This window comes from Propithecus coquereli, unplaced genomic scaffold (assembly GCF_000956105.1).
Source record: "Propithecus coquereli isolate 6110/MARCELLA unplaced genomic scaffold, Pcoq_1.0 Scaffold461, whole genome shotgun sequence".
NCBI lineage: Eukaryota > Metazoa > Chordata > Mammalia > Primates > Indriidae > Propithecus > Propithecus coquereli.
In genome coordinates, this window is record NW_012150408.1 from 267,337 (window position 1) to 290,754 (window position 23,418).

Sequence of the window (23,418 nt, forward strand, 5' to 3'; positions counted from 1 at the left end):
GGTGCTGGCGCCATGCTGTTGGACTTCTCAGCCTCCAGAACTATGAGAAATAAATTTCCTTTCTTTATAAATTACCCAGTTTGTGATATATTCTGTTATAGCAGCAGAAAATGAACTATGACAATATAGTTCAGGCTTTGCGGAAGTGTGTTAATGTTTTATATACTTAACAAATAAGTAAAATCAAGGATGGGGGATCCCTAGGTGGAAAAAACTTAACTGTATTTAAGATGATCAACATAATCACCCAGGTTACAAAGGTAACAACTAACACAAGCCACTTCCACATGGGGTATTTTGACTAGATGTCCTCTGGCTAAAGATAAAATAACTCTGCATGCATACTAACTTCGCACAGAGATAAGGGTCTGTAATTCTCAGACTACTTTCTGTGAATTTCAGGATTAAGAAAAGGAGTATTTTGTAGATAATGAGAGCTGGGTTTCTCCCACAGAAGGGAGTTAGGGATATGGAAGGGGAAGGCTAGAATGAGCCCTGAGGTGCAGACTGCAATAGGGGCGGCTGTGAGCTCAGGCCTGGATGAGGAGGCTGAGCCTCTGGTGTGGCCCAGTTAAAGGCTGAGGCTCCAAGCTCTGAAGGGGCAAGGGGTCTGCCTTGTCTAGGAGAAACCTGGTCCTGCAGAGCCCCAGGGGATAGGCTCAGCCTCCTCCCAGCGAAGGCTGCTTGGGCTCCTCAGGCCAGAAGGCACCACAGACAGGGGACCATCTGGGGAGCCGCTCTTCCTCGCCTCACTTTGGTGCCTGCAAAAGCTAGGGCGTGTGAGAGGCCGTGGAGCATCTTTTCCCTCAGCAGCCCATGGGGCTCCAAGACAACCCTGGGGGTTGCGTAAGAGCAGCGCACACCCTTTGACGGACCAGGAGAGTGAGGTTCAGAGGCGAGAAGGGCATGCCGGCTTGCCTAATGATTCCGTGGCAGCGGGCAGGCAGGGACCCATTGTGCCGGCCCGGTATCCTCCCGGGTCTCCAACTCCCCTCGGCTTTTGTAAAAGAAACATCAGCCCGAGCTCAAGGCCTGGGTGGGGGGACGGAACAGCGCTGGGGGTAGCAAGGAGGCGCTCACCAATGAAGCTCTTCAGGAGGGGGTCGATGGGATGGGGCTGGTCTGAGATGAGGAACTTGACCGCCGTGATGACAGTGCTCCGGGTGTGTGGCCGACCTGCAGGGTAAGAGGAGACTTAGCAGGGGCAGGGGCCATCCTGAAGGTGGGAAGGCGTCAAGGCTCTCCCCTGCCTCTGTGGAAGACGGAACTACACCCCTTCCCCTCTCTGGGGCAGTTGATGCTACCAGTTTCCTCGGCAGCCTTGAATCACCCCTAGACTCTTCCTGCTACAGCTGAGGGAGACGGCCAGTTCTCGGGTAACCACGCTGCACGACGCACGTGGAGAAACAACAGCCCAAGACAGTGGCCACTCAAAAAAAGACTGCCTTTAGGCCTCGGGACTACATTAAATTTTTCAGACACATTATCCCAATTAATCCTCAGGATGATCCTATTAATTAACAAATAATGATAAAATAACATTAGTTTAAATAATAAAAATGATTATTAATCTCTATTTTACATGAGGAAAGGGAGACTCAGAGAAGTTAAGTTCGCGTCTAAGGCCACACAGTAGCAGCGCCAGACTTCCCAGGCTGGGCCTTCCTGCTGGGCCCCCACTCTCCAGGCAGGGGCCGGCTGTGCCCCAGGCAGGCTTCAGGCCAAGGGGGCTCCAACGGAAGGCAGATCAGCCCCAAGCTTGGTGATGGGGAACTCGCTCAATGTGCTTTGCTGCTTGCTTTCTGAGAAGCTGAGGGAAGAGAGGGAAATACACTCCCCTTAATGGTGAAGGAAGTAACTCGGCAGATGCCCCTCATGCCTCGGAATCTCCCCTGAACTGCTTGCTCCTCTCCGCCGCCCGCCCCCAGCACACTGTAGCGAATGGGTTATAGCCTCGAGGCGAGAAAGTTCATAATTTGGAGCTAGGTATGAATGCAGAAGAGTTACTGAATTCACACTTCTAGTTTTTTCCTCTCTCTCTTTCCACCCTGACGGCTCCCAGGAAGACCTGGGGGCTGATGAAGACGGGCACAGCAGGACAGGATTAAGTGAACTGAAAAGAAGGAAAGGAGGCCAAGGACAACTAAGGGCAGGGAGGTGAGATGCAGACCTGGACGGGGGCTGCACAGAAAGCGCCAACCAGGAAGTCCCAGGAACTTGCTAGAAGCAGGCCACTAATTTGGCTCTAAGCTTCCCAGCAGCTGGTGGTAAAAAGGCAATGTGACCAGGTAGCTGGTTCAACTGGGCGTGGGACAGAAACAAATTGATGCTTAGACAAAGCAGGGCTCCCCCTCATCTTCAGATGCTTGGAGCCTCGTGCCATGTAACAGATGATGTCCTCCACGGTGTCCTTCCTGCACACTCGGTGCTGAGGGCCAGACAACCAGCAACCAAGAGGGCCCTGACTGTGATCACAACACACCTAGCAGCACTAGCGGCCTGTGATATACTCAGCTTTCATTCCTGCAGTACCACAGTGCACCGAGCACTTTGCCTGCACTCTGCAAACCAATACATCTACTGATCCTGCAAGGGGCCCGCGAGCCAGCTTGAAGCCCGGAGGCCTTTCATCCTGGGGACGTTCACTTGCCCAAATGCCCAAGGACCCCATCTGCCTGCTTTCTGCCTCCTAGAACTGTGACACACCCTGATGCGCCCTCATAAGACAAACCCAAACCCCTGCCCTTGCTTCTTGCCTGGCCTTCTCCAAACCCCAGTGACATGTCATCCAATCCCAGTCTACACCGACATCTGCTCTTGGCTCAAGCTAGCCCAAGAGAGCTGCCCCTCTGCAGGCTGCAGTCTCTGGCCCCTCAGAGAGATGCTTTCATTAACTTTTGCCTGAAGCATGAGGCCTGTCCACACCAACGACTATGAAAATGGCACCACAAACTTTTAAGTGCATTTGCTGTAGGGACATATCAAGAACCCCATCCCTTCTATCCCAGAGGGTCCCACAGGAGGAAGCTTTCAAGTCTCAGGAACACCGTGTGTTCCTCTGCGGCTCTTCTGCCTCTATCCCATAGATACCGTGCCCGCTGCCCAGTGACTGCAATAGCTTACTCTGGGAGCTGCTTGGAGGCAAATTGCCCACCTCCGAGCTGGGCTGTCTTTACCAATGCCTGTGCCCCTACCTGCAGCAAGCTGCTTCCGGAAGCGGGGCAGAAGGAACGGAGGGTTCACAAGGACCAGCTTGCCGATGCACTCAGCCACCACCCCCCGGGTGCCCTCCTCGGCACCCTCGCAGTGCTGGAACAGCAGGGCCCAGATGTCCTCAGCATAGGGCTTCAGGCTGTCAGGCTGGGCAGCCCCCAGGGCCTCCCTGAGCGAGTGCAGCAGCAGGTACTGCCGCCGGGGCTCAGCCTCAATCTGCCCCAGCAGGAAGGGCAGGAAGTCGGGCAGGTTACCAGCGCCAACGCGGCCCAGCGCATATGAGGCTGCAGCCCTCACATCCTCACTGGGTGACCCCAAGGCTTCCAGAAGCACTGCCTTCAGCTCCCGCTGGGGGCCTGGTCCAGCCACTTGACCCACCTCGGCCAGTGACAAGAATGCCAGGACCTTGACCCCCGTGCTGGAGTGGGGTGACCTGGCATCACAGACCAGGCGGTTGGCTGTGCCTGCTGCCTCCTGGGGACAGGCGGCTGAGAGGGCTGCCACACACCGGGCCAGCGAGTGGAACACCTGCTTGTGCAGGCCTGGCCCACCGTCCACAGCCTGGTCATAAACGGGAGCAGTGAGCAGGCTGATGAGTTCAGCATAGTCCACACACGGGGGGCGGGTCCCCACCAGAGCCTGCAGGAAGCCTTCAGTGGCTGCCAGCACCCCAGCTGGCAGCAGGGGCGAATGCAGCAGCCGCAGCAGCTCTGAGAGCACAGGGCCGCTGACCTCCGCCAAAGAGGCCGGCTGGGCCTGGGTGACTGTGGCAAGGAAGTCCACAGCCAGCTGGGCCACATGCATGTCACTCTCATTGACCAGAGCAGGCAGCTCAGCCAGCACGGCCCGTACGGCGGACGGTGGGAGGCTGAGTCCCTGGCTCTGGGCCAGGGCGTCCAGGGCAGCCAGCGTGGCCAGCCGCAGTGCCCGCTGGTTCTTGCGCAGGAATGAGGCCAGGATGGGCAGTGCCTCAGCCAGGATGAGCTGCAGATCGAGCCGTAGTGGGGACACAGCCACCAGAGTCAGCGCCTTGACGGCAGGCAGCCGGGTGATCTCATTCCGCAGGCGATCCAGGAGGAGCAGTAATGTGGGCTCCAGGTCATCCCCTAGTCGGTCACCCAGGTGACCTACGAGGTGGCCCATGCAGGAGATGGCCCGCTCCTTTACCTCCTGGTCTAGGTCAGTGGCACGGAGTCTCGCCAGGGTGGCCGTCGACATCTCTCCAACATATGGCTCGGGGTCCAGCACCCGAGGCCTGTCCAGCGGCCACAGGGCCCTCACCAGCTCCTGTAGCACCAGCAGGGCCTCAGCTGCAATCTTGTAGAAAGGGTCGGCCACACAGGCCATCACAGGTGGCAGGAGGGCAGGCAGGTGTGGGTGGAAGGCCTCGGCCGGCTCCGTGCCCAGTAGCCCCTGCAGGAAGGCCAGGGCATCCATCCGGATGGTGGAGGAGCTGGAGCGGTCGGCCAGCGAGGACACGATGCCTGCAGGGTGGGTGCAAAGGTTACGTGGACATGGACCCTGACCCAACACAGCCCTCCCCAGAAGCAACTGGAGCACCCAGCAGGTGCTGGGCTGAAGCACCTAAGCTCTTATGCAGAAGTTTCTATGAACTCCGTACTTGACCAGTGGCCAGGGCTAGGGGAAACAAGGCTGGGGAAACCCATGTGAAATCAGGAAGTAGGGCCTGGAACCCAGTCTGTTCTCACTGCAGGCAGTGGGGAGTTCCAATAGGCTGCTGGCCTGAGGTTTGGCCTGGGACTGGGGCCCAGGCTCTCTTGGGGATTAGGGGCTCAACTCAGGGCTGGGGTCTGGGTTCTGGAAGAGGCCCTGAACAGCAGATGCCGGGCTGGAGTCCAGCCTACCTGATACCAGCACGGGCATGTGCTCTGCCAGGCTGCCAGGGAGGACGCCCGCCAGCTCGGTGAGAAGGCTGAAGCAGCCCTGGCGGGCCCTGATGCTCCGATCTTTAAGCTGCCGCTGCAGGGCCTTGATCACAAGCGGCACCTGTGTGCAGGTGGGGGCAGTCAGGGACCACCTGGGAACCTCCCCACCCACCCACTGCCAGGGACCTTGCCCAGGCACATCCCCGGGGAGGACGCCCGGTGTGGGGAGGACATCTCCCAAGCACTCATCCCTCACTCTATGCCAGATGACCACATGCAGACCCTCAGGTAGGTACTCCTCCTGTGTCCCTTTTACAGGTACAGATAGATGAAGTAACTAGCTCGAGGTCACCCAAGCAGTCTGGCTGTCACAGAGACCCAGCTGATCCCACCCCACGGGCCCCTTCCCTTCCTCGGCTAGGTCCTCTCCCCAGATGAGCTTCCAGCGACACTAACTGAGCAGGTGAGGGGCGAAGGCATGCCCACCTGTCCACGCAGCATGTGGAGGTTGCTGCCAGTCTGGGTGGGCTCTTCCACGGCCTCCAGCCACCCCTTCGGGGGCCGCGTTTGCCGCAGCAGCACGATGTAAGCCCCAAAGACATCGGCCTTGACATTCTCCTCACGTTCCTTGAAGCGGCTGATGAGCGCGGGTGCCAGGGTGCAGTGGAACTCGGGCAGCAGGTCGGGCCGAGAATCAATCAAGGCTGCCAGGCACTTGGCCGCTGCCCGGCGCACCTTCCAGCTCATGTCGTCGTCGTCACTGTACTCATCCTCACTCTCTGGAGCGGGAACAAGACGCCCATGGAGCCCCTGTCTGCCAGGACAGGTGTGTGGCGCAGGGGAGGGGAGGGAGCGCCCACTGTGCTTCAACTCCGGACGAGCAGCATCTATACCCTATGAGGAACGGCCCTGCCTTTCCAAGAACACCTACTGTGTGCTAGGTATGGCGCTAGAAACATCAAATCCACAATGTCATTTTAGCCCCACGACCACCCTGTGGGACAGGGATTATTTCCCCACTGCAGAGATGAGCGAACTGGCGCTGAGAGAGAGGAGGTGGCTTGCCCCGAGTGAGGGAAATATGCAGTTGAACCGGGGTGCCCCCTCTGCCTCCGGACTCTTGTTTTGACTACACTAGGGAAAAAACTGACGTCCAGTTCTTTAGTGAGGACTCAGAGAATCCATTTTGGGCACAAAACCCATCCTTTGCTTTCAGGACTGGCTTGTGATGTTTCATTTACCGGGATTCCCGAGGGGAGAGGTGACAGGGCCTCCCTTTGGCCTCTTCCCTGCCCCAGCCCCGGCTCTCAAAGGCTCCCATTCCAAAGGCTTCCGAGCAGGATTAACACTACGGAAATGCCGGCTTCGTGCGGCTTTCTGTTCCACAAGCTCCCCGGAGAAGCAGGAGCTCACCAAGTCTTTAGCACCACGTGAGACATGAACGTGCAGCTAAGCCCTATTTTACAGATGACAAGACTAAGGCTCAGAGAGGGTGAGACTCTCCCAAACGCACACAACTAGGAAACAGCAGAGCTGAGATTCAGGCCCATGACGCCCACCCATATCGCCTGGGGGAGACACACGAGGCTCCGAGGGATGATCCTAACCAGGAGCACCCTGAAGGACAGGCTCAGAGGCCAACATGTGCCTGGCCACGCCACTCCGTTGACAATTTAGACTCTCAGAGCGCTTGCATCTGGACAGGCCACAGTGGGCCACATCCAATGGGCAGCTTGGCAGACATCCCCTCTGATGCACTGCTGTTTGTTACCATCCTAAGCCACCCACAAAGAAATATCTACAGCTCCCTATTACCAACAAGAAAATGTCCAGACTCCTTGATTTGGCATTAGAGGCCCCAACATGCCTGTCCGAGCTCGTCTCCTACCATCGCATCTTGTTCCAAGTACCCCATCGGGCCCTAAGTGTGTCATCTTCATCAACACCCCTGCCTTCAGGTCTCAGGGCATCTCTGCCCTGGAAATTCATCAGAGTGACGTACAGGACCACAGGCACAAGAGGAAGGAAACCACTGAGGCCAGCCCCATCCAAATATCTTTCTCCCTGTCAGTGCCTACCAGCCCGCTACTAGAGCCTCCTTCTGCTTAGTTAAAAGCATTATCTCTTAAGAGCCATTAATATTTAATAAAAGGGTACAGAGACAGCAGCAGAGAGGTGGGGGAGTCTGACAGACCTGGCCTCAAGTCCCAGCTATGCGACTTCCTAGTTGTGTTATCTCAGTTAAATCTCTTCTCAGCCTCAGTTTCCTTGTCTGAAATATGTGGATAATAATACCTGTTTTCAAGAGCTATTGTAAGGAACATAAACACCAGTAGATGTTCAATAAATGACATTGATTACTACTGTCATTACTGTGATCTGTGCAGTCCGAGTGGGTGGGGATGGAGCCTGGCAGCAGGACAAGGACACCAAATGTGGCCTCTGCCCTGCCTTTGGCTGGGGGATCCGGGGAAGGCTATGCCCACCTCCACCCTCCAACCCCAACGACATGTTGTCCACGCACCTTGCTCACTGAATTCGCTATCTTCTGTCTCCATCTGCTCTTCATCCTCGTCACTGTCATAGTTATAGTTGGGGTCGTGCTTCAGGTATTGGAGGCAGAGGCTGGTCACGTTGGGCATGTGAGGGCCCATCTCCTTGGGACACCTGTGGGGCAGGATGGGGGAGGCTCTGCTGGATCCAGGCAGAACATGGGAGCCAGGGGCCAGGGCCCAAAGGTGAGTCCTGAGATTTTACTGTTTTGAGGATCCCATCACCACCAATTTCCCAAGAAATCCCCAGGCAACCCCGCTACACCTACTTCCTCAAGAAGGCCTCGAAGGCCTGGAGGCAGGACTCGCGGAGCTCATCATCATCCAGGTTGCAGAAATCCTCTACCAGGGGCACCAGGCGGTCCAGGTGGGCCCCTGCAGGGCCAGGTGGGTCACTGAAGCCAGGCCAGATCTCTCCTGGGGTTCCCCTAGCCCACAGCAATCATTCTGTCCCTGCATCTGCCACCCTGACCATTGCAAATTCAACTCAGGGTCTTCACAGTCTACCAGATGTGGGTTCTATCCCTGACTCTGCCACCTATACACTATGGTACCCTGGGCAAGTCACATCACTTCTCTGACCTCAGTCTACTGATCTCCACATTAAGGACAACAATGCCTCCTGGGCACAGTAATATTAAATATGATACAGATAAAGAATTTAGCCCTGGTCCTGGCATAGAGTAGACACTCAATAAGTAGCATCTGTTGTTAAAACCATTATTCATGTCCTTGCCTTATTTCTTACACTAGGTTGTAAGCCCCTGGATGGGAGATGGGGGGAGGCAGGTACTGCCCTAATAGACCAGGCAAGAGGAGTCCCTGCCTGGTCCCAAAGCTTTAAAGGATCCCACCCTTGCTTTGCTCCAGCCATCCCCTTCCCCACAGTGCAAGAAGGGGCATGCTGACCTGGAGACCCCTAACACGTCCCTTCTAGATTGTGCTCTGCCTAGGTACTTGGGACCCCAGAGTTCCTGCCCAACTGATTCTGAGTGCTTGTCCAAGCCTATGCAGGCCTCTTTCCCAGGCCCATGCTCCCAAGGGTAGGCAAGTATTGGTTGCTGTTTGGGGTGGATGGGACAGGGAACAGACATGCTGGCTGGAGTGTCCCCTTGCAGTGAGAAAGCCAAGGGTTGGAAGGGGCTGACTGTGGGCCAACACCATCCACATTGTCTTGTTCTGGCCCAGAACTCCAGGTGTCTGAGGATAAATTCAAACCTCATTGCAGCTTTGCATTTCCAAAAAACTAATCTATAGGGACAGAAAGCAGATCAGCAGTTACCTGGGGTGAGGCAGGAGGGACAGACTGCGAGAGGCACAAGGAAACTTCTGGGGGTGATGGAAATGTTCTGTATCTTGGTTGTGGTAGTTTCACAGGTATACGCAAAGGTCAAAACACACTGAACTGTATGCTTTAAATAGTGTGGTTTATTGTATGTACATTAGCCCCCAGTAGTTTTTTAAAAATCCAAACCTGGCTCATGGATTGTTATTGAACTGTAATTGTCAACATCATAGTTTATTTCATAGTTTAGTGGCATGATTTATAATTATAATAACCCGAGAGCCTCCAGGTCTCAGGAGGGTCTGATCCAAGCCCCTTCCATGGAGGGCCTGCACTGCTGCAGGGGCTCAGGCCACTGAGCACAGGGTACGCCCCGCCTCTGGCCCAGCAGGGAGCTTCAGCCGCAAACCCTTGCCTAGGAGGTGGCCGACCCCCGGGCCCCGCCCCTCGCCCAGGGCCCCGCCCCTTACCGAGCCGGTGGCCGGCCTGGCGGCCAACGCTGCCCAAGCACTGGATCAGGGTGCGGATGGCGGCAGGGCTGGCGGGTGCGCGGGGGCCGGGCAGCCGGTCCAGCAGGTGGTCAGCGAGCTCCACGAGGAGGTCGGTGCTGCAGGCGGCCGCCAGGTAGCCGAGCGCCCCGACCGCCCGCTTGCGCACAGCCAGGCGCGGGCTGCTGAGCTGGGGCAGCAGGCAGTGAAGGAGGCTGGCGTGGAAGGCACCCAGCGGGGCGCCCAGCCTGGGGGAGCCGGAGGGGCGTCAGGCCAGGCCCACCCGCGGGCAGCCCCAGCCAGGCACCCCCCTCCCCATCCTCTCTTGGCCTCCTCTCCAGAACTGTGACAACCCAATGACCCCTGGAAAACAGATGCCCTGCAACCGTCAGGAGGAATTACTTAAATTATTTATTACTGTTACACAAGAGAAAGCGGAAAGACAGAGGAAGTGACTTCTCAAGGCTACGGAGCCAAGAAATGCAAGGCCAGGACTTGAACCCAGCTGTCCAGGCTCCCAGCCTGGGGAAAAGGCCCAGTGGTGACAGGAGGTGGCTGTGGGGGCTCCAGTGGGGCTGTCCCAATTTCCTGGGAGTCCAGGGCTAGCCCCAATACCACCCTCCCACCGCCAAGTTCATCCTCCTCACTGAGACCAAAGTGGTCTAAAATCTACTTCTGACACAGTCACTCCTCTGCTTAACTCCTTCCATGGCTCCCTAGTGCCCTTCAGATAAGCTGAGTTCTGGGCTCAAGACAAGAGGCAACACCAGGGAATGGCTTCCGCACACACAGGACACAGCCCCCTGCCTGCCTCAGCAGCTTCTATGCCCACCTTCAAACAGGTCTGTACCTCTTCTGTCCCATAAACGTCCCGAGGCCTTTTCTCCTCTCACTCCACACGAACTCACTGCCCTTACTCTCCCACATCTCTATGTCTGCCCACACTCCTCTCCTGGTGAGGGTTTCATTTTCGTATCTGTTCGCCTACTAGGGGACAGGGGCTGTGCCAGAAGCTGGGGTGAGCAAGGCAGACTGGCCCCGGCCCTGCCCTCAAGGAACGCATGGCTGAGTGGGTACCTCCAGGCTCCTCAGATTCAACATGCCCCAAACTGAATCCATCACCTCCCCACACACCTGCTCCTGCTCCAGCGTGCACCCCACCCACCACAGCCCCCGTCTGTCCCCCAGCTACTAAAGGCAGACCCTGGGGATCATCCTCAAGTCTCTGCCCCTCTCACCCACTCCAAGTCCTGTGGCATCTACCTCCGGAATACAACCTGAGTTCCCCTGCCTACAGAAGCCTCTTAACCGGTCCCCTCCTGTTCAGTCCCTCCCAACTGCTCCCCACAGCGCAGAAAAACACTGTGAAACACAACACGGCTCCTGCCCGGCCCTCCAGCCTCGCCTCTCCAGCACAAGCTGCGGTGCCCCATGTCCTCTTCTGCCCCTCCCCTCTGGGCCGGGCAGTCTCCCCTCCAGGGTTCCCCTTACGCTACCCAAACCTGGCTAGGTCCTGCTCCCCACTCACCCCGTGAAGGCTCAGCTCTAGCGGGACCCTCTCTAGCAAGGTTCTCTGCCCCCAGCTGGGTTGGGGGGCTCCTGTAAGCTCCTATCAGCTGTGCTCTTATCCTTATTGTTGCCCTGACTACATTCACAGTTTTATTTTATTTAAGAGACAGATCTTACTCTGTTGCCCAGGCTGGAGAGCAGCTGGGAATGGTGGCCACCACTCCCAGCTAGTTTTTTTTTTTTTTTTTGTAGAGATGAGGTCTCGCTATATTGCCCAGGCTGGTCTTGAACTCCTGACCTCAAGTGATCCTCCTGCCTTGGACTTCCAAAGTGCTGGGATTACACATGTGAGCCACCGTGCCCAGTGAACAGTTTTATGTGTCTGTAAACCCGGTTCCCTAGGAGCAACCGAGACTGCTCCAACTCCGTATTCCCAACACTAGTCCAACACCTGACATTTTTCTGGCTGCAGAGTAGGTGCTCAAGTTGTGGGAAGTTTTACAGAGAGTGTGACCTCAGGCAGCCCACGTCATGTCTCAGAGCCTATAAAATGGTGAGAATCAAGTTTTCCTTTGCAGGGCTGCTGGGATGATTAAGGGGCCCTGAGCACAGGCCTGGTGTGCAGCAGGTGCTGGCTCTGTGGATTAGAGTCCCTCCCGGTCCCCCTGCAGCCCCTCCTCCTCATTGCCCAGGGTGGCCTCCTGCACCTGCTCAGCATATCAGAAAGGATGTCCAGGGCTTCCAGCTGCACAGCCACATCTTCCTGCTGGGCGATGGCACTGGTGAGCTGGCCTGTGATCTTCCGGCACACGTTGGTGGCAAGCCCGGAGCCTGCGCAGAGCACAAGGCAGGCACAGTGAGGCCCTGGCCTGGGGGAATGGCAGCCTCCACCTCTGGCCTGCCTCTGCTCTGGCTGTGTTCCTGAGCCCACACCCTGGGATCCCGCTGACCCAGGGAAGCCAGGGCTCCAGTGGGCCAAGGTTTGACCTTGAGTCCAACCGAACTACAGGAGACAGGTAGGACAGCTGAGGACCCAATGGCCGAACTGCGGGGCTGGCCCCTTCTTCCTTGCCCACTTCCACTAGGGAGGTGAGAAAAGTTAAACATTTCCTTTCCTGCCTCCCTTGCTCTATAAGTAGAGGTCTTCTGGGGGCTTCTGGAAAAACATGTGCTTTTCTTGTAAGGGGGAGGAGTCATGAACAAGAGACCTCGACCTTGTCAATACTGAGCCGCTAAAAGAATTGCTGCAGAAATGGAGCGGCTGTTTCCTCCAGAATTACCATGTAAGAAAACCCCGATTCCTTTAAATTGTCACTGCCTAGATTTCATTGCTTGAGCTAAAAGCATTCCTAAATGACACAGAACCACGAACTTAAATTGATCTAGGTCTGAATCCTCTGCCACCTACTAGCTGAGTGACCTTAGGGAAGTCCCTCCACCTCTCTGAGCCGCAGTTTTTTTAACCATAAACTAGGACAAATGATAATAGTGCCTAGTCCGGGGGCCTGGGTACCTGTGGCTGCAGGGGGGAGCTCCGAGAGGACGGTCTTGAGGCCAATGCCCGCGATGTCTCGGAGCTGCTCCTTGTCTGACCGCATGTTGGCACAGAGGGCATCCACGATGGTCTCCACCTGGTACTCCTTCACTTTGCCCACCAGAGGACCCAGGCTGAGCAGGGAGGGAGGGAGGTGAGTCCAAAAGCCCCAGGCTCAGCGTGAGTCAGGCTGCCCCTGTATGTCCCCTCATGCTCCTAGAGCCGCATGTGATGAGGAAATGGCCTCAATCAACAGGGGACCCTCTGTTTTGCCAAAAAGAGAGGTACCCTCTGGCTATGTCGACATCATTCCTGGCACCTGGCAAACCTACATTCCTCCCTATGTTTTGCATCTCAGTAGACAGCCAAACAATGGTTCTCAAACTTGAGCCTATATCAGACTCCCCAGGACTTCCGAAAACACAGGTTGCTGGGCCCTAGTCCCAGAGTTTCAGATCTTGGAAGCCAATGGGGCCTGCGGTTGTGCATTTCTAGCAAGTTTCTAGTTGATGCTCATGCTGGTGGTCCAGGGACCACACTTGGAGACCCTCTGCCTTAGAACCTTGCTTCTCAAAGTCTGGTCATGGATCAGCATCAGCGTCACCTGGGAACTTGTTTGGGGTGCAGAGTCTCAGGTCCTTCCCTAGAAATACTGAACCAGGATCTGCAGTTCCGCAAGATCCCCGGTGATTTGAATGCACATTAAAGTTTAAAAACGGCTGCATTAGACTCCCTGGTTCTCAGCCTCGGCTGCACACCGCCGTCACCTGGGGCCTTTGAAAAATGTTTACCTGGGCACTGCCCTCAGAGTCTGAGTTAATTGGTTTCAGGGGTGGCCTGGATGGTGCAACTTTTTTAAATTCTCCAGGTTACTCCAACATGCAGTCAAGTCTGAGAACCTCTGCCCTAAATGAGTGGTTCTCAGACGTTGGTGTGCATCAGAATGCAGATTCCAAGGTGCTGTATTCTCATCCTTCCGCCCCAGCTCCCGCCCCCTTCCCCTCTCAATCCCTCCCCCACCCCCAATCTGAATCCCTGGCAGGGAATACAGTTTCCACAAGGGCCCCAGGTGACTGCGATTCAAACTTGTTTTCAAACCTTGGCTCTCTGACTTCTTCCTCCATCTAAGGAATCACGGAGCCCTCCCTCCCTCCGACCTCCTACAGCACTGTTTCCCAATCAGGGTGATAGTGCCATGGCAATTCGTGGGGGGCCTTGGTCATGTAACTATTGAGTTGGCACTTCTGGCTTTGATGGTGGGGAACAGGAACAATAAAAAGACAATATTGCAAAACAAAGCATTGTCCATGTCCTGCGAGAGTTTCTAATATCCCACTGGGCATTTATATGGGCAAAAGCCTTTCTATAATTATCTGAGTCTAAAATTTTACACATAAACGCAAAGTACTTTTTTGCTTTTTTTTTTTTTTTCTGAGACAGGGTCTCGCTCTGTTGCTCAAGCTAGAGTGCAGTGGCATCATCATAGCTCACTGCAACCTCCAATTCCTGGGCTCAAGTGATCCTCCTGCCTCAGCCTCCCGAGTAGCTGAGACCACAGGTGCACACCACCATGCCTGGCTAATTTTTTAATTTTTTGTAGAAATGAGGTCTTGCTATATTAGCTCATGCTGGTCTTGGATTCCTGGCTTCAAGTCATCCTCTTGCCTTGGCCTCCCAAAGTGCTGGGATCACAGGAATGAACCACCACGCCTGGCCTGCATTGCTTTAATATACTGTACTCAAGATTTTCCAAGAATGCAATAATCAGGAAAATTAAAGGAAGATTGTACTTTGTTTTCTTCAAAACTTTACCGGTTACCACTTTAAAAAATCTCACCACTAAGAACAATGCTGCTTGTGATACCTGAGTCTCCAACAACCCCTACCTGTATCCACTTCTGCTTACGAGTTCACACTCGGGCGCAGGCTTCTCATAATTTTATCATCATTTCTATTGTCACAGTGCCTGGGCATTCACGTACTGAAACACACACTACTTTACTATAAACTATGTTCCCTCTATTTTTCCTTTAGCTTACAGTAGGGCATTACATATACTGTTTTGTAATTATGTGTAGAGGTAGGTTTTATTATGTATAAATTTCATTTCACAATAGGAAAAAGGTATGACAAACTACTTGTTATAAAAAGGGGTATTGGTTCTGCTGGTGGGAAACCACAACTCCACCCTGCGTCCACTCCACGGCCAGAGAGGCACTCCCAGACCGCAAACCTGAGCATGTCACATTCTGCACAAAACCCTTTACTGAACTCCCTCTGCTCTTGGGATCCAGTTGCAATTCATTAACATGCCCCAGAATGCCTGGGCCCAGTTCCTGGGGTGGTTTAAGAGGCAGTGCCCCAATTCTCTCACCCTGTTGACCTTTGACCCCTGCCATTCTCGAGTCCCCTGCCCACCCCACCACACATGCATGCACGTGCCCTGCACATACCCCATCTTAGTTTTTCTACTCTGGAGGTAACTGGCCAAGATCTCAGGATCACAACCTCACAATGCCCAGGGCTGAGGCTTTTGGGACCCCCCCCTCAATCCCACATCCCCTAGCCCCTTACCTCTCCGGTGCATGTCAGCCTGACCCTCCGGCGAGGCTGCCAGCACCTGCATCTCTGTGTGAGGGCGTTCTCTGGCTGGAAGTGCCAGGAAGTGAATAACCCTCCATCCTGCCCCAGGAGCAGCCCTCAAGCGATGACTAACAGAGAGCAGGTGGATTCATACCCCAGCTCCCTCACTCTTTGGGTGGGAAAACTCCAAGAAGCATGTCCTATACTGTTTCCCAGAGGTCCCCAGTGGTCACTCGGTAACACACCCTTTACTGGCTTTCTTCCCTCCCCTCCCTACTCCCCTCCCATGTTTCCTGGTGACACCTGCAAACACACTCAGACTTGAAGCCTTATCCCAGCATCTACTTCTCGAAACCCAGACTAAGGCACCGTCCAGCAACAGCTGCTCAGCAATACTCCCCTCAGAGGCTGTACCCCAAAGGGGCAGGGACCCCTGGGGTGCTCCCACCCCCGGCAGGGCCCCTTCCCGTCCCCAAGCTCGACACTCACCACTTGACAGCCAGGTTCTGCACCTCCCCGTTCTTGTCCTCCAGGAGCCGAAGCAGCATCTTCACCACCTTGCGCTCGCTGTCCTCGTCCAGCTGGATGGAGTCCTTCTGCAGCTCAGACATCAGGTCACTGGTGGCCATGAACCTGGCCAGGGAAGGCAGAGGAGGACTGCCAAGCAGCTCTGGGCCCCGGTGGATCTGGGCAATATCTCAGAGCTCCCCAGAAATAGACCTCGATACGAGGATTCAGGGGCAAGGACAGTCATGCACCGCATAACTGTTTCCGTCACCGATGGCCCGCACATCCAGCAGTGGGCCCGTGTGGTTACAACAGAACTGCCCTGTACAGGTGTGCCATTTTTATCTTGCATACCATATATTTACCGCACTTTTTCTATGTTTCAATGTGTCTAGATAAACAAATACTCACCACCGTTACACCTGCCTGCAGTATTCGGCATGGTAATGCACTGTACAGGTTCGTAGCCTAGGTGTGTAGCAAGCCATCTAGGTCTACATAAGTACACTCTACGATGTTGATACCACAGTGAAATTGCCTAATGACACATCTCTCAGAACGTATCCCTGTCGTTAAGGAGCTAATGACTGGGCTCCCACAAGGAGATGCGTGACACCAACTGCCATACAGTGGCAGACTGGCAGTGGCTCAGCATGCTGGCTGAGTGCTTAGGGCTCCAGAGTCGGTGGCTCCTGCCTCTGGCCTTTATGCAAATGTGAGATTGGGCAAGTCATGCCACCTCTCTGATCCTTACTTTACCTGTCTGAAAAATGGGGATGAGAAAAGGGCCTGCCTCATGAGGTTGTCTGTGATGTGGTGAGCACTCAGTAAATGGCACTGCCGTTATTATAATGGCACGTTACATCATCCCCACCTCGCAACAGCTGGGAGAGGGATGCCAGAGGTTGAACAGACACCTTGTGATCAAGTCAGGGGTCGGCAAGAAGCCTCTCTACCAGACAGGTGGAGGAGGCCAAGCCATGTCCACCCCATCTCAGAGAATCAGCTCAGTCCCTGCCCTTAGACCAGTGGATCTGAAACTGTAGCTGGCATCAGAATCACCTGCGGGCTTGTTAAACCCTGCTGGATTCCACTCCTAGAGTTTCTGAATCACTAGTCTGGGCTAGGCCCAAGAATTTGCATTTCTAACAAGTTGAGGGTGCTGAGGGTCAGGGACCACATTTTGAAAACCATTGCCCTGGGCCAGGCTGACGGGCCACAGGCATATTTTGGAGACCAGTGCCAATAGCTAGCTGGCTCCCTGACCCAGGGTGGGCACCAGAATCAAGGGCTACCCACCTCCAGGTGGGTGGATCCATGTGACCTGATGCCAAAAGCCTGACACCCTGTCCCAGGCATTGGAAATTGCAAAGTCTGAGCTGGCAGGCCATGGAGAGTTGGGGAAGCGGGGACTGTTGGGCACCATTCCTGCCAAAATTAAGAGGGCAGAGCTGAGGTCTGAAACTGGTGGCCCTCAGCTGTGTCCAGCTTGCAAATGTTTTTGAAAATTTAGATTACTCATCAACACTTGAACACTGGGAGAGCTGACATAAAAATACCGACTTCCAGATTCTCTTGAGAACAGAATATCTGAATACGCTGGGCCTACAATCCCTGGTGACAGTAACTGGCTGGAGTCAGCTCCTGGCTGCCCTCTCTGCAGTTCATCAGGTCCCCACAAGGCCCACTTCATCCATTTCCTGGCTCTGGAGAGTGGAGATTTGCAGAGAAAACAGGACAGAGCCACATGCAGAGACACAAGGAGTCTGGGGCCAGAGAGTAGGGCACTGGCAGAGAAAGCCTCCAGCCCTGCTTTGGGCATGGTTGAGTTACTCAGCCATGAGTAACTGGCTACCCCCACCTCCTGTGGCAAAATCTGTCACAGTTGGGATTCCAGCCCTCAGGCTCAGGCTGCTGCTTGATGTCACCAAGGCTGGCATGTTCCCTGGGGAACTTGTGGGTGTCACAGCTATTTATTTTTAACAGCTGGATTAGCCTCAAGCTGCTGAGAGAATGAAGGAGGCTGGGCTGACAGTGACAGTGAGGAGGGGGATGGCAGGGCTGACTGTACCTATCTCTGGGCCAAGGTAAGGTCAAAGAAGAGGTCTGGATTTGAGGCAGGCCAAGGCGTGAGGTCACTCTGTGACAGCAGGCAAGATCTCCAAGCCGTGTTTCTGCTGCAATCCATGGGAGCCCAGCTCAGCCCAGCAACCCAGGGCATGTGCTCCTTTGCCCAAGGTGGGCCTCCTGCCCCCCTCTTTCTTCTCTATCTGTTGAACTCCTAGCCATCCGTCAAGAGCCTAGCTCAAATGTCCCAGCTCAGAGATGACTCCAACCACCGTGCCCCACAACCCGCCCACACTCCGTAAGTACAATGGTCCTCCCAGGCAGAATCCTTTCCGAGCATTCTGCACCCTTCCGTTACAGCGCTTCGTCCTCTGCAATGCAAGTTTGGTCACCAGAGCATCACCCACATTAGACTGCAAACTCGCGGAAGGCAGGGCCCACTGGGTTTATCTCTGGGACTCCAGGCTCAGCAAAGAGCAGGTCTGCAGAGGGTCTGGGGGCCAGGGTGAGGGCAGTAGGGGAGGGAGGGAGAGAACTAGCCCTTAAGAGAGCTTAGAGCCAAACAGCTGTGTAGAAACTTGAACTCAGAAACCAGTTCTTCTGAAATATGCCTCAGCATTTCGAACACCCCCAGGTTCCCACACACTCAGCTCTCAGAGGAAGAAAGCTGTATTGTAATGTGTGTGGGGGGTGGGAGGGGGGAAGTACATGATTTGGTGGATTAGCACTTGAGCATCAAAGTTCGGCTTTAAGTAAGTATACTGGTCTTGCCATTTATTACATCAACTGGGTGACATGGAGCAACTGCCTCTTCTCTCTGGGCCTCAGTTTTTCCATGCATCAGATGAGAATTTTCTCTGTCCCTATTCATAGCATCCTTGGAAGGTTTTAATAGGACAACCAACTCTTAGAGTAAGGCAGATGCTCAGATAGGCTCAGAGAGGGTACAGGAACTGCCCAAGGTCACACAGCAGATTGGAAGAAGAACCAGCCCACCAGACAGGTCTCCTGGCTCCCCAACTAATACTATTTTGTTTTCAAGAAATGATGTGGGAATTTCTGCAGGACCCCTGAGTTTATTTATTTTGCCTGTTGGGAGCCTCCAGCTCTTAGAGCCAGGACCCAGGAAGAAGAGCAATCAAAAGCTTTCTCTACCCGGCCCGGGACCCCCATCTGCAGTCACTTGCTCCCCTCCAGGAACCAGAGGACAGTGTCAGTTTCATTCCAGAGAAACCCTAGAGGCGACTCAGCTGAACCACTCGGCCATATGGGCGCCTGGACAGCTGGTCTGCAGGGCCCAGCCCCCCTGGTATTTGGACTTTAAAAATAGACACCATTCTCATATGCGTGGGGTGGTTTTAACCGTTCTTAAGGCTGCTGGCAGAGACAGGCTGAAAGGGCTTCTCAGGCTCTAGCTGCCAGGGCCAACTCCTTCTCCCGGAGACTGGACCCGAGGCCCGAGAGACAGTAGTGCAAATCCCCTCGGCCACTGGCTACTATGTGACCTTGGGCAAGTCACTGCACCCCTGTGGAGAACAGGAAGAACAATTACAGACAGACGGACAGACTGACACGTGGAATGCACATCAGGGAGCCCGCGGCCCAGCGAACATTCACTAAGCTACTGTGTCCCTAGCACAGGCTCTGGGGCGGTCCAGGAACTCAGGGTCTCCCCGGGCTGAGAAGTGACACAGCAGAAACTTGGGGAGGTGGGAAGTGAGTGGGAGCTCAGGGGAGGTGCCCAGCCCTGCCTGGGGTCAAGAAGCATCCAAAGAGGTGACACCTGAGTTAAGAGCTAGCAGGCGAAGGGGGGAGGTCGAGAGGGTGCAAAGAACTTCCCAGTAAAGGCCTAGGAGGGGAGAGGGCATGGCAGATTGCTCACGTGCACAGAATCATATCATGTCCATTTATGAAGTGTGCACCTCGGGCCAGCCACTCACCTAAGCATTTCACATGTGCGACCTCACTCCATCCTCACGCCAACCCTTTGAGGTGGATTCTGTTACTATCCCCATTTTATAGAAACAGAAGCAGAGAGAGGCTGAGTGGTTAAGTAACTTGTCCATAGGCACACAGCCAGTAAGTGATGGGAACCAGGATCTGAAGCGAGGACTGTGGCTCTGAGGCTCTACTATGTAGGGGCTCTTGTGGGGTGTTGAGGAATCGCAGGTGAGGGCAGAGGTCAGACCAGGAGAGCAGGTCTCACTCTCTTCATCTGTCAGGGGGCTGGATCTTGGCCTCTATATTAGACTGGCCCAGATTTGGACCCCAAGTCCTCCACTTCCTAGCTTTGTGACTGCACCTGGGTCCTTCATGCCTCTGAGCCTCGGTTGCCCTATCTGTAAAATGAAGGTAGAGTAATAATAGATTGTTCAGTAAGTGAGTGTGGCTAAGCTGGTCTCTAAGATCTCATTTTTGCTCCCATGGGCCAGAACTGGCCACGTGACCACAGACCCATCCCTTCTCCTCCTTGGGCCTCAGGTTCCCCAGAGGATAAAGGGTTGGACCGGATGTTTCTGCCATTCTTTTCAGCTCTATTCCTGGGCTTCCCTTATTTGGGAGAGGAGGAAGGAGCAAAAAGGCAGTGGGCAAGGGGAGTGGCACACCAGCACAGAAGGCCCCAGCTAAGCCATCATCCACCTGTGCACGCAAAGCCAGACTCAGCCCAGCCCCCTCCTGCAGGCTGTCGGAGGATCCCGGGGGGGACGGGGCTGGGTGATTTAAACAAGAGGGCAGAACTGAGGGTATCCGTGAAACAGTCGGCCTAGGCTAGCGGTCCCAGAAGGGGTCGGGCTTCAACGGGGAAAGAGGCAGGCGCCAGGGTCCCCAAGTTCATTCGGGCCGAGGGCTTCACGGTGGGCTCGCTGAAGCGGAAGGCCTGGGGGACCAAATGCGGGGGCAGACGACGGCTGGGCATACATGAAGGCAGAAGAGGCCGAAGAGGGGTGCAGAGGGGCGGAGCTGGGCCTCCGAGGGAGACGAGAGGCAGGGCTGACGCTGGCACGGCGGGGACTGGAGTCACCGAGCGCAGGCGGGTGGCAAGGGGAGAGGCAGGGCCGCCCTCCAGCGGGGCGACGCGGCAGGGGAGGGGTCTGCGGCCGGGGGTGCAGCTCCAGGCAGGGAGAGAGGCAGGGGTTGCGCGGCCATGGGGGACGGGCCGCGCTTCGGTAGGGCAGAGGGCCCAGGGCTTCGGTGGGGGGCGAAGAGGCGGGGGCCGGGCGGCGAGGCGCACCTGAAGTCCTTGTCGCTGGACGTCATCTTCTCCAGGAGGCTGGAGATGTGGAAGGCGGCGGCGCTCATGGTGGCTGCGCGCCGCGGGGCCGGCGGGCGGGAGCGAAGATGGCGGCGCCGGCGCCCCCTCCCCCGCCCGGCCGCGCGGGCCGCGCTCAGCGGACAGAAATAGCAGCCCCCGCCCCGCCCCGCGCTCGCGCCGGGCCGAGGCCGCCGCGGGAGGCCGGACGGGCGGGGGCGGTGTCCGTGTCCCGGCTCTCGGCCGGGGCCCCACCCCTACTCCGCGAACGGCCCAGCACCGCTTGCACACCCGCAGAGACGGGGAACTCACCACTTAACACCGGACAACTCCTTCTCCCTGCGATTCCTGTGCGTGCTGGCTCTGGACCCAAATGTTCATCCACAAGCATATGGGTAAACAAATGATGGTGTGTTCATAAAACGAAATTTTACATAGCAATGAAAGTTAAGGAATTACTGTCGTGTGCAACAACATGAATGAGTCTCAAAGATACTGTATTGAGCAAAAGAAGCTACAGGCAGGAATGCATACTACGTGCGCGATTTCCTTTGTGTGATGTTCAAAAACAGACGAAACTAGTCTTAAGGTGCTAGAAGTCAAAATACTTTGGCCCTAAACTAAATATGCAGTTTAACAAGGTTTTTCCCCCTATTTAGCGATATTTTTGAAATAATTTTACGAGTCAGTGCATATACTTTTACAAGTCAAAAATAAGTAAATAGCTGGGTACAGTGAGTGGCTCACACTTGTAATCCCAGCACTTTGGAAGGCCAAGGCAGTAGGATCACTTGAGATCAGGAGTTCGAGACCAGCCTGAGCAAGAATGAGACCATCCCCCCCCCACCCCCGTCTCTACTAAAAAGAGAAAAAAAAAATTAGCCAGGCATGGAGGGATGGGCCTGTGGTCCCAGCTACTCGGGAGGCTGAGGCAGGAGGATCGCTTGAGCCCAGGAGTTTGAGGTTGCTGTGAGCTAGGCTGATGCCACGGCACTCTAGCCAGTACAACAGAAGGAGACTCTGTCTCAAAAAAAAGAAAAAAAATTCTTTTTTTTTTTTCTCATTTTTTGCTTGGCTGTGAGCTTCATGTGCGAAGAAATTCTTAAGATGATTTGGATGCTGCAACAGCTGCCCTCTTGGGTTTAGGTGTTGTTCCTTCACGGAATCCATGCCTGAATCTGCAGTATACAATTTTTAGGTGCCTCATCCAACCTGTCCTGGTGGTATTTTGTCTTTTAGCCTTGGCACTTCAGTTATACCTTGTCTTGCACTTGGCAGGGTAGCCACATTTGCCACGAGTCGACTCTTGCAGGTGGAAGGCCTTCAAGCCACAGTGGTGGCACAAAGTATGCACCTCATTGCAATGATTTCCAAACAATGACATTTCCTTCATCATCTGGCTTCTGTGGCCCAGAACAAAGAAGAGCTTCCCTCTCTTCAGGTAGTCAGGCACCCACCCGCGCTCCCTCTATCTTGTTGTTCTGCCATGCCCTAGGGCACTCTCCCCAACTGCTTGGATCAGTGGTTTATCTGAGTCACACCCAGAGCCTTAAGTCCCAGTCGTAGTCACATGGCCATGCCTAACTGCAAGAGAGTCTGGGAAATTAGGTCTTGCTGGGCACCATGTTCCCAAGTACAAGTCTCTTACTAGGAAAGAAAGGAAGACCAGATTTTTGTGGATAACCAGCCTGGGCTCAGAAAAATTGTTTTTTGGGTGGACTCCTTATTAAGGGCCAACGAGGGGCTCAACTGACAGTCTCCTGTACCCCTCCCTCACTTCTGGGAGACCATCAGGACTTTTCTTTGGGTGTCCCCCACTTCCTCCATCCTTGTGTGGCAGTACGAGATCCTCTCTGTGAGAGCCATCTTCCTACTTTTACAGTCTCGAAGATTCCCATTGCCTACGGCGTAGAATTCCACATCCTTGGCCCGGCCTTCAGCCCTTCACCGCTGGGCCAAGCCTCTCCACAGGAGCCCCCCACTCTTCCCGGCCCAGTTTTTTCTAGTCCCCTGTCTGGTCACATGGGTTCCACTTCTACTCGTGTCATGCTGTGCTCACCACATGAAGCGCCCTCTGCCTCCTTTCCAGCTGTCCAAATCCCAGCCCTAGCTGTCCTTCAAGACTCAGCTCAAGTCCTACCTTCCTGTGAAGCTTTTCCAGAACCTTCTAAGTCCCTAAAACAAAAACAAGAAAGCACTCATCTTTATTGAGCACTCACTAGGTGTCGAGCATTTTGGTGGGTACTTTTGGGCACGATCTCACGTAACCCTCACGCCAGCTCTGTGAGGTAGCTCTTGTTATTCCGTTTTACAGATGGAGAAACTGCAGTCCCGCAAAATCCAGTGGCTTGCCAGGATGGCACAGCTAACCACAAAGAAGCCACAGTTGGGCTCCTGAGACGGCACTTCGAACCACTACACAATATTGCCCACGCACACCCCCTCCCACCCTTCCTTCCTTCTTTCAACAAGACCTTCTTCTAGTCCAAGCTTTACTCTGGGCGCTGGAGACCCAGAAATGAATGAGACCCTGTCCCACCCTCC

At 54.9% G+C, this 23,418-nt stretch overlaps 1 protein-coding gene across 1 annotated transcript in view; it reads right to left on the reverse strand.

Moving 5' to 3' along the window:
* The window catches only part of CAND2 (cullin-associated and neddylation-dissociated 2 (putative)), a 30,512-nt gene extending 9,526 nt beyond the window's left edge, over window positions 1-20,986 (reverse strand). The window contains exons 1-11 of the mRNA XM_012655178.1: window positions 20,857-20,986; window positions 15,540-15,683; window positions 12,447-12,601; window positions 11,641-11,764; window positions 9,407-9,672; window positions 7,921-8,026; window positions 7,624-7,766; window positions 5,586-5,878; window positions 5,079-5,220; window positions 3,195-4,697; window positions 1,081-1,176 (exon numbers count right to left, since the gene is read on the reverse strand). Coding sequence (XP_012510632.1) covers window positions 1,081-1,176; window positions 3,195-4,697; window positions 5,079-5,220; window positions 5,586-5,878; window positions 7,624-7,766; window positions 7,921-8,026; window positions 9,407-9,672; window positions 11,641-11,764; window positions 12,447-12,601; window positions 15,540-15,683; window positions 20,857-20,924 — 3,040 coding nt within the window. The 5' untranslated portion in view covers window positions 20,925-20,986. The remainder of the gene's footprint in view (window positions 1-1,080; window positions 1,177-3,194; window positions 4,698-5,078; window positions 5,221-5,585; window positions 5,879-7,623; window positions 7,767-7,920; window positions 8,027-9,406; window positions 9,673-11,640; window positions 11,765-12,446; window positions 12,602-15,539; window positions 15,684-20,856) is intronic.
* Between the last annotated feature and the right edge of the window lie 2,432 nt (window positions 20,987-23,418).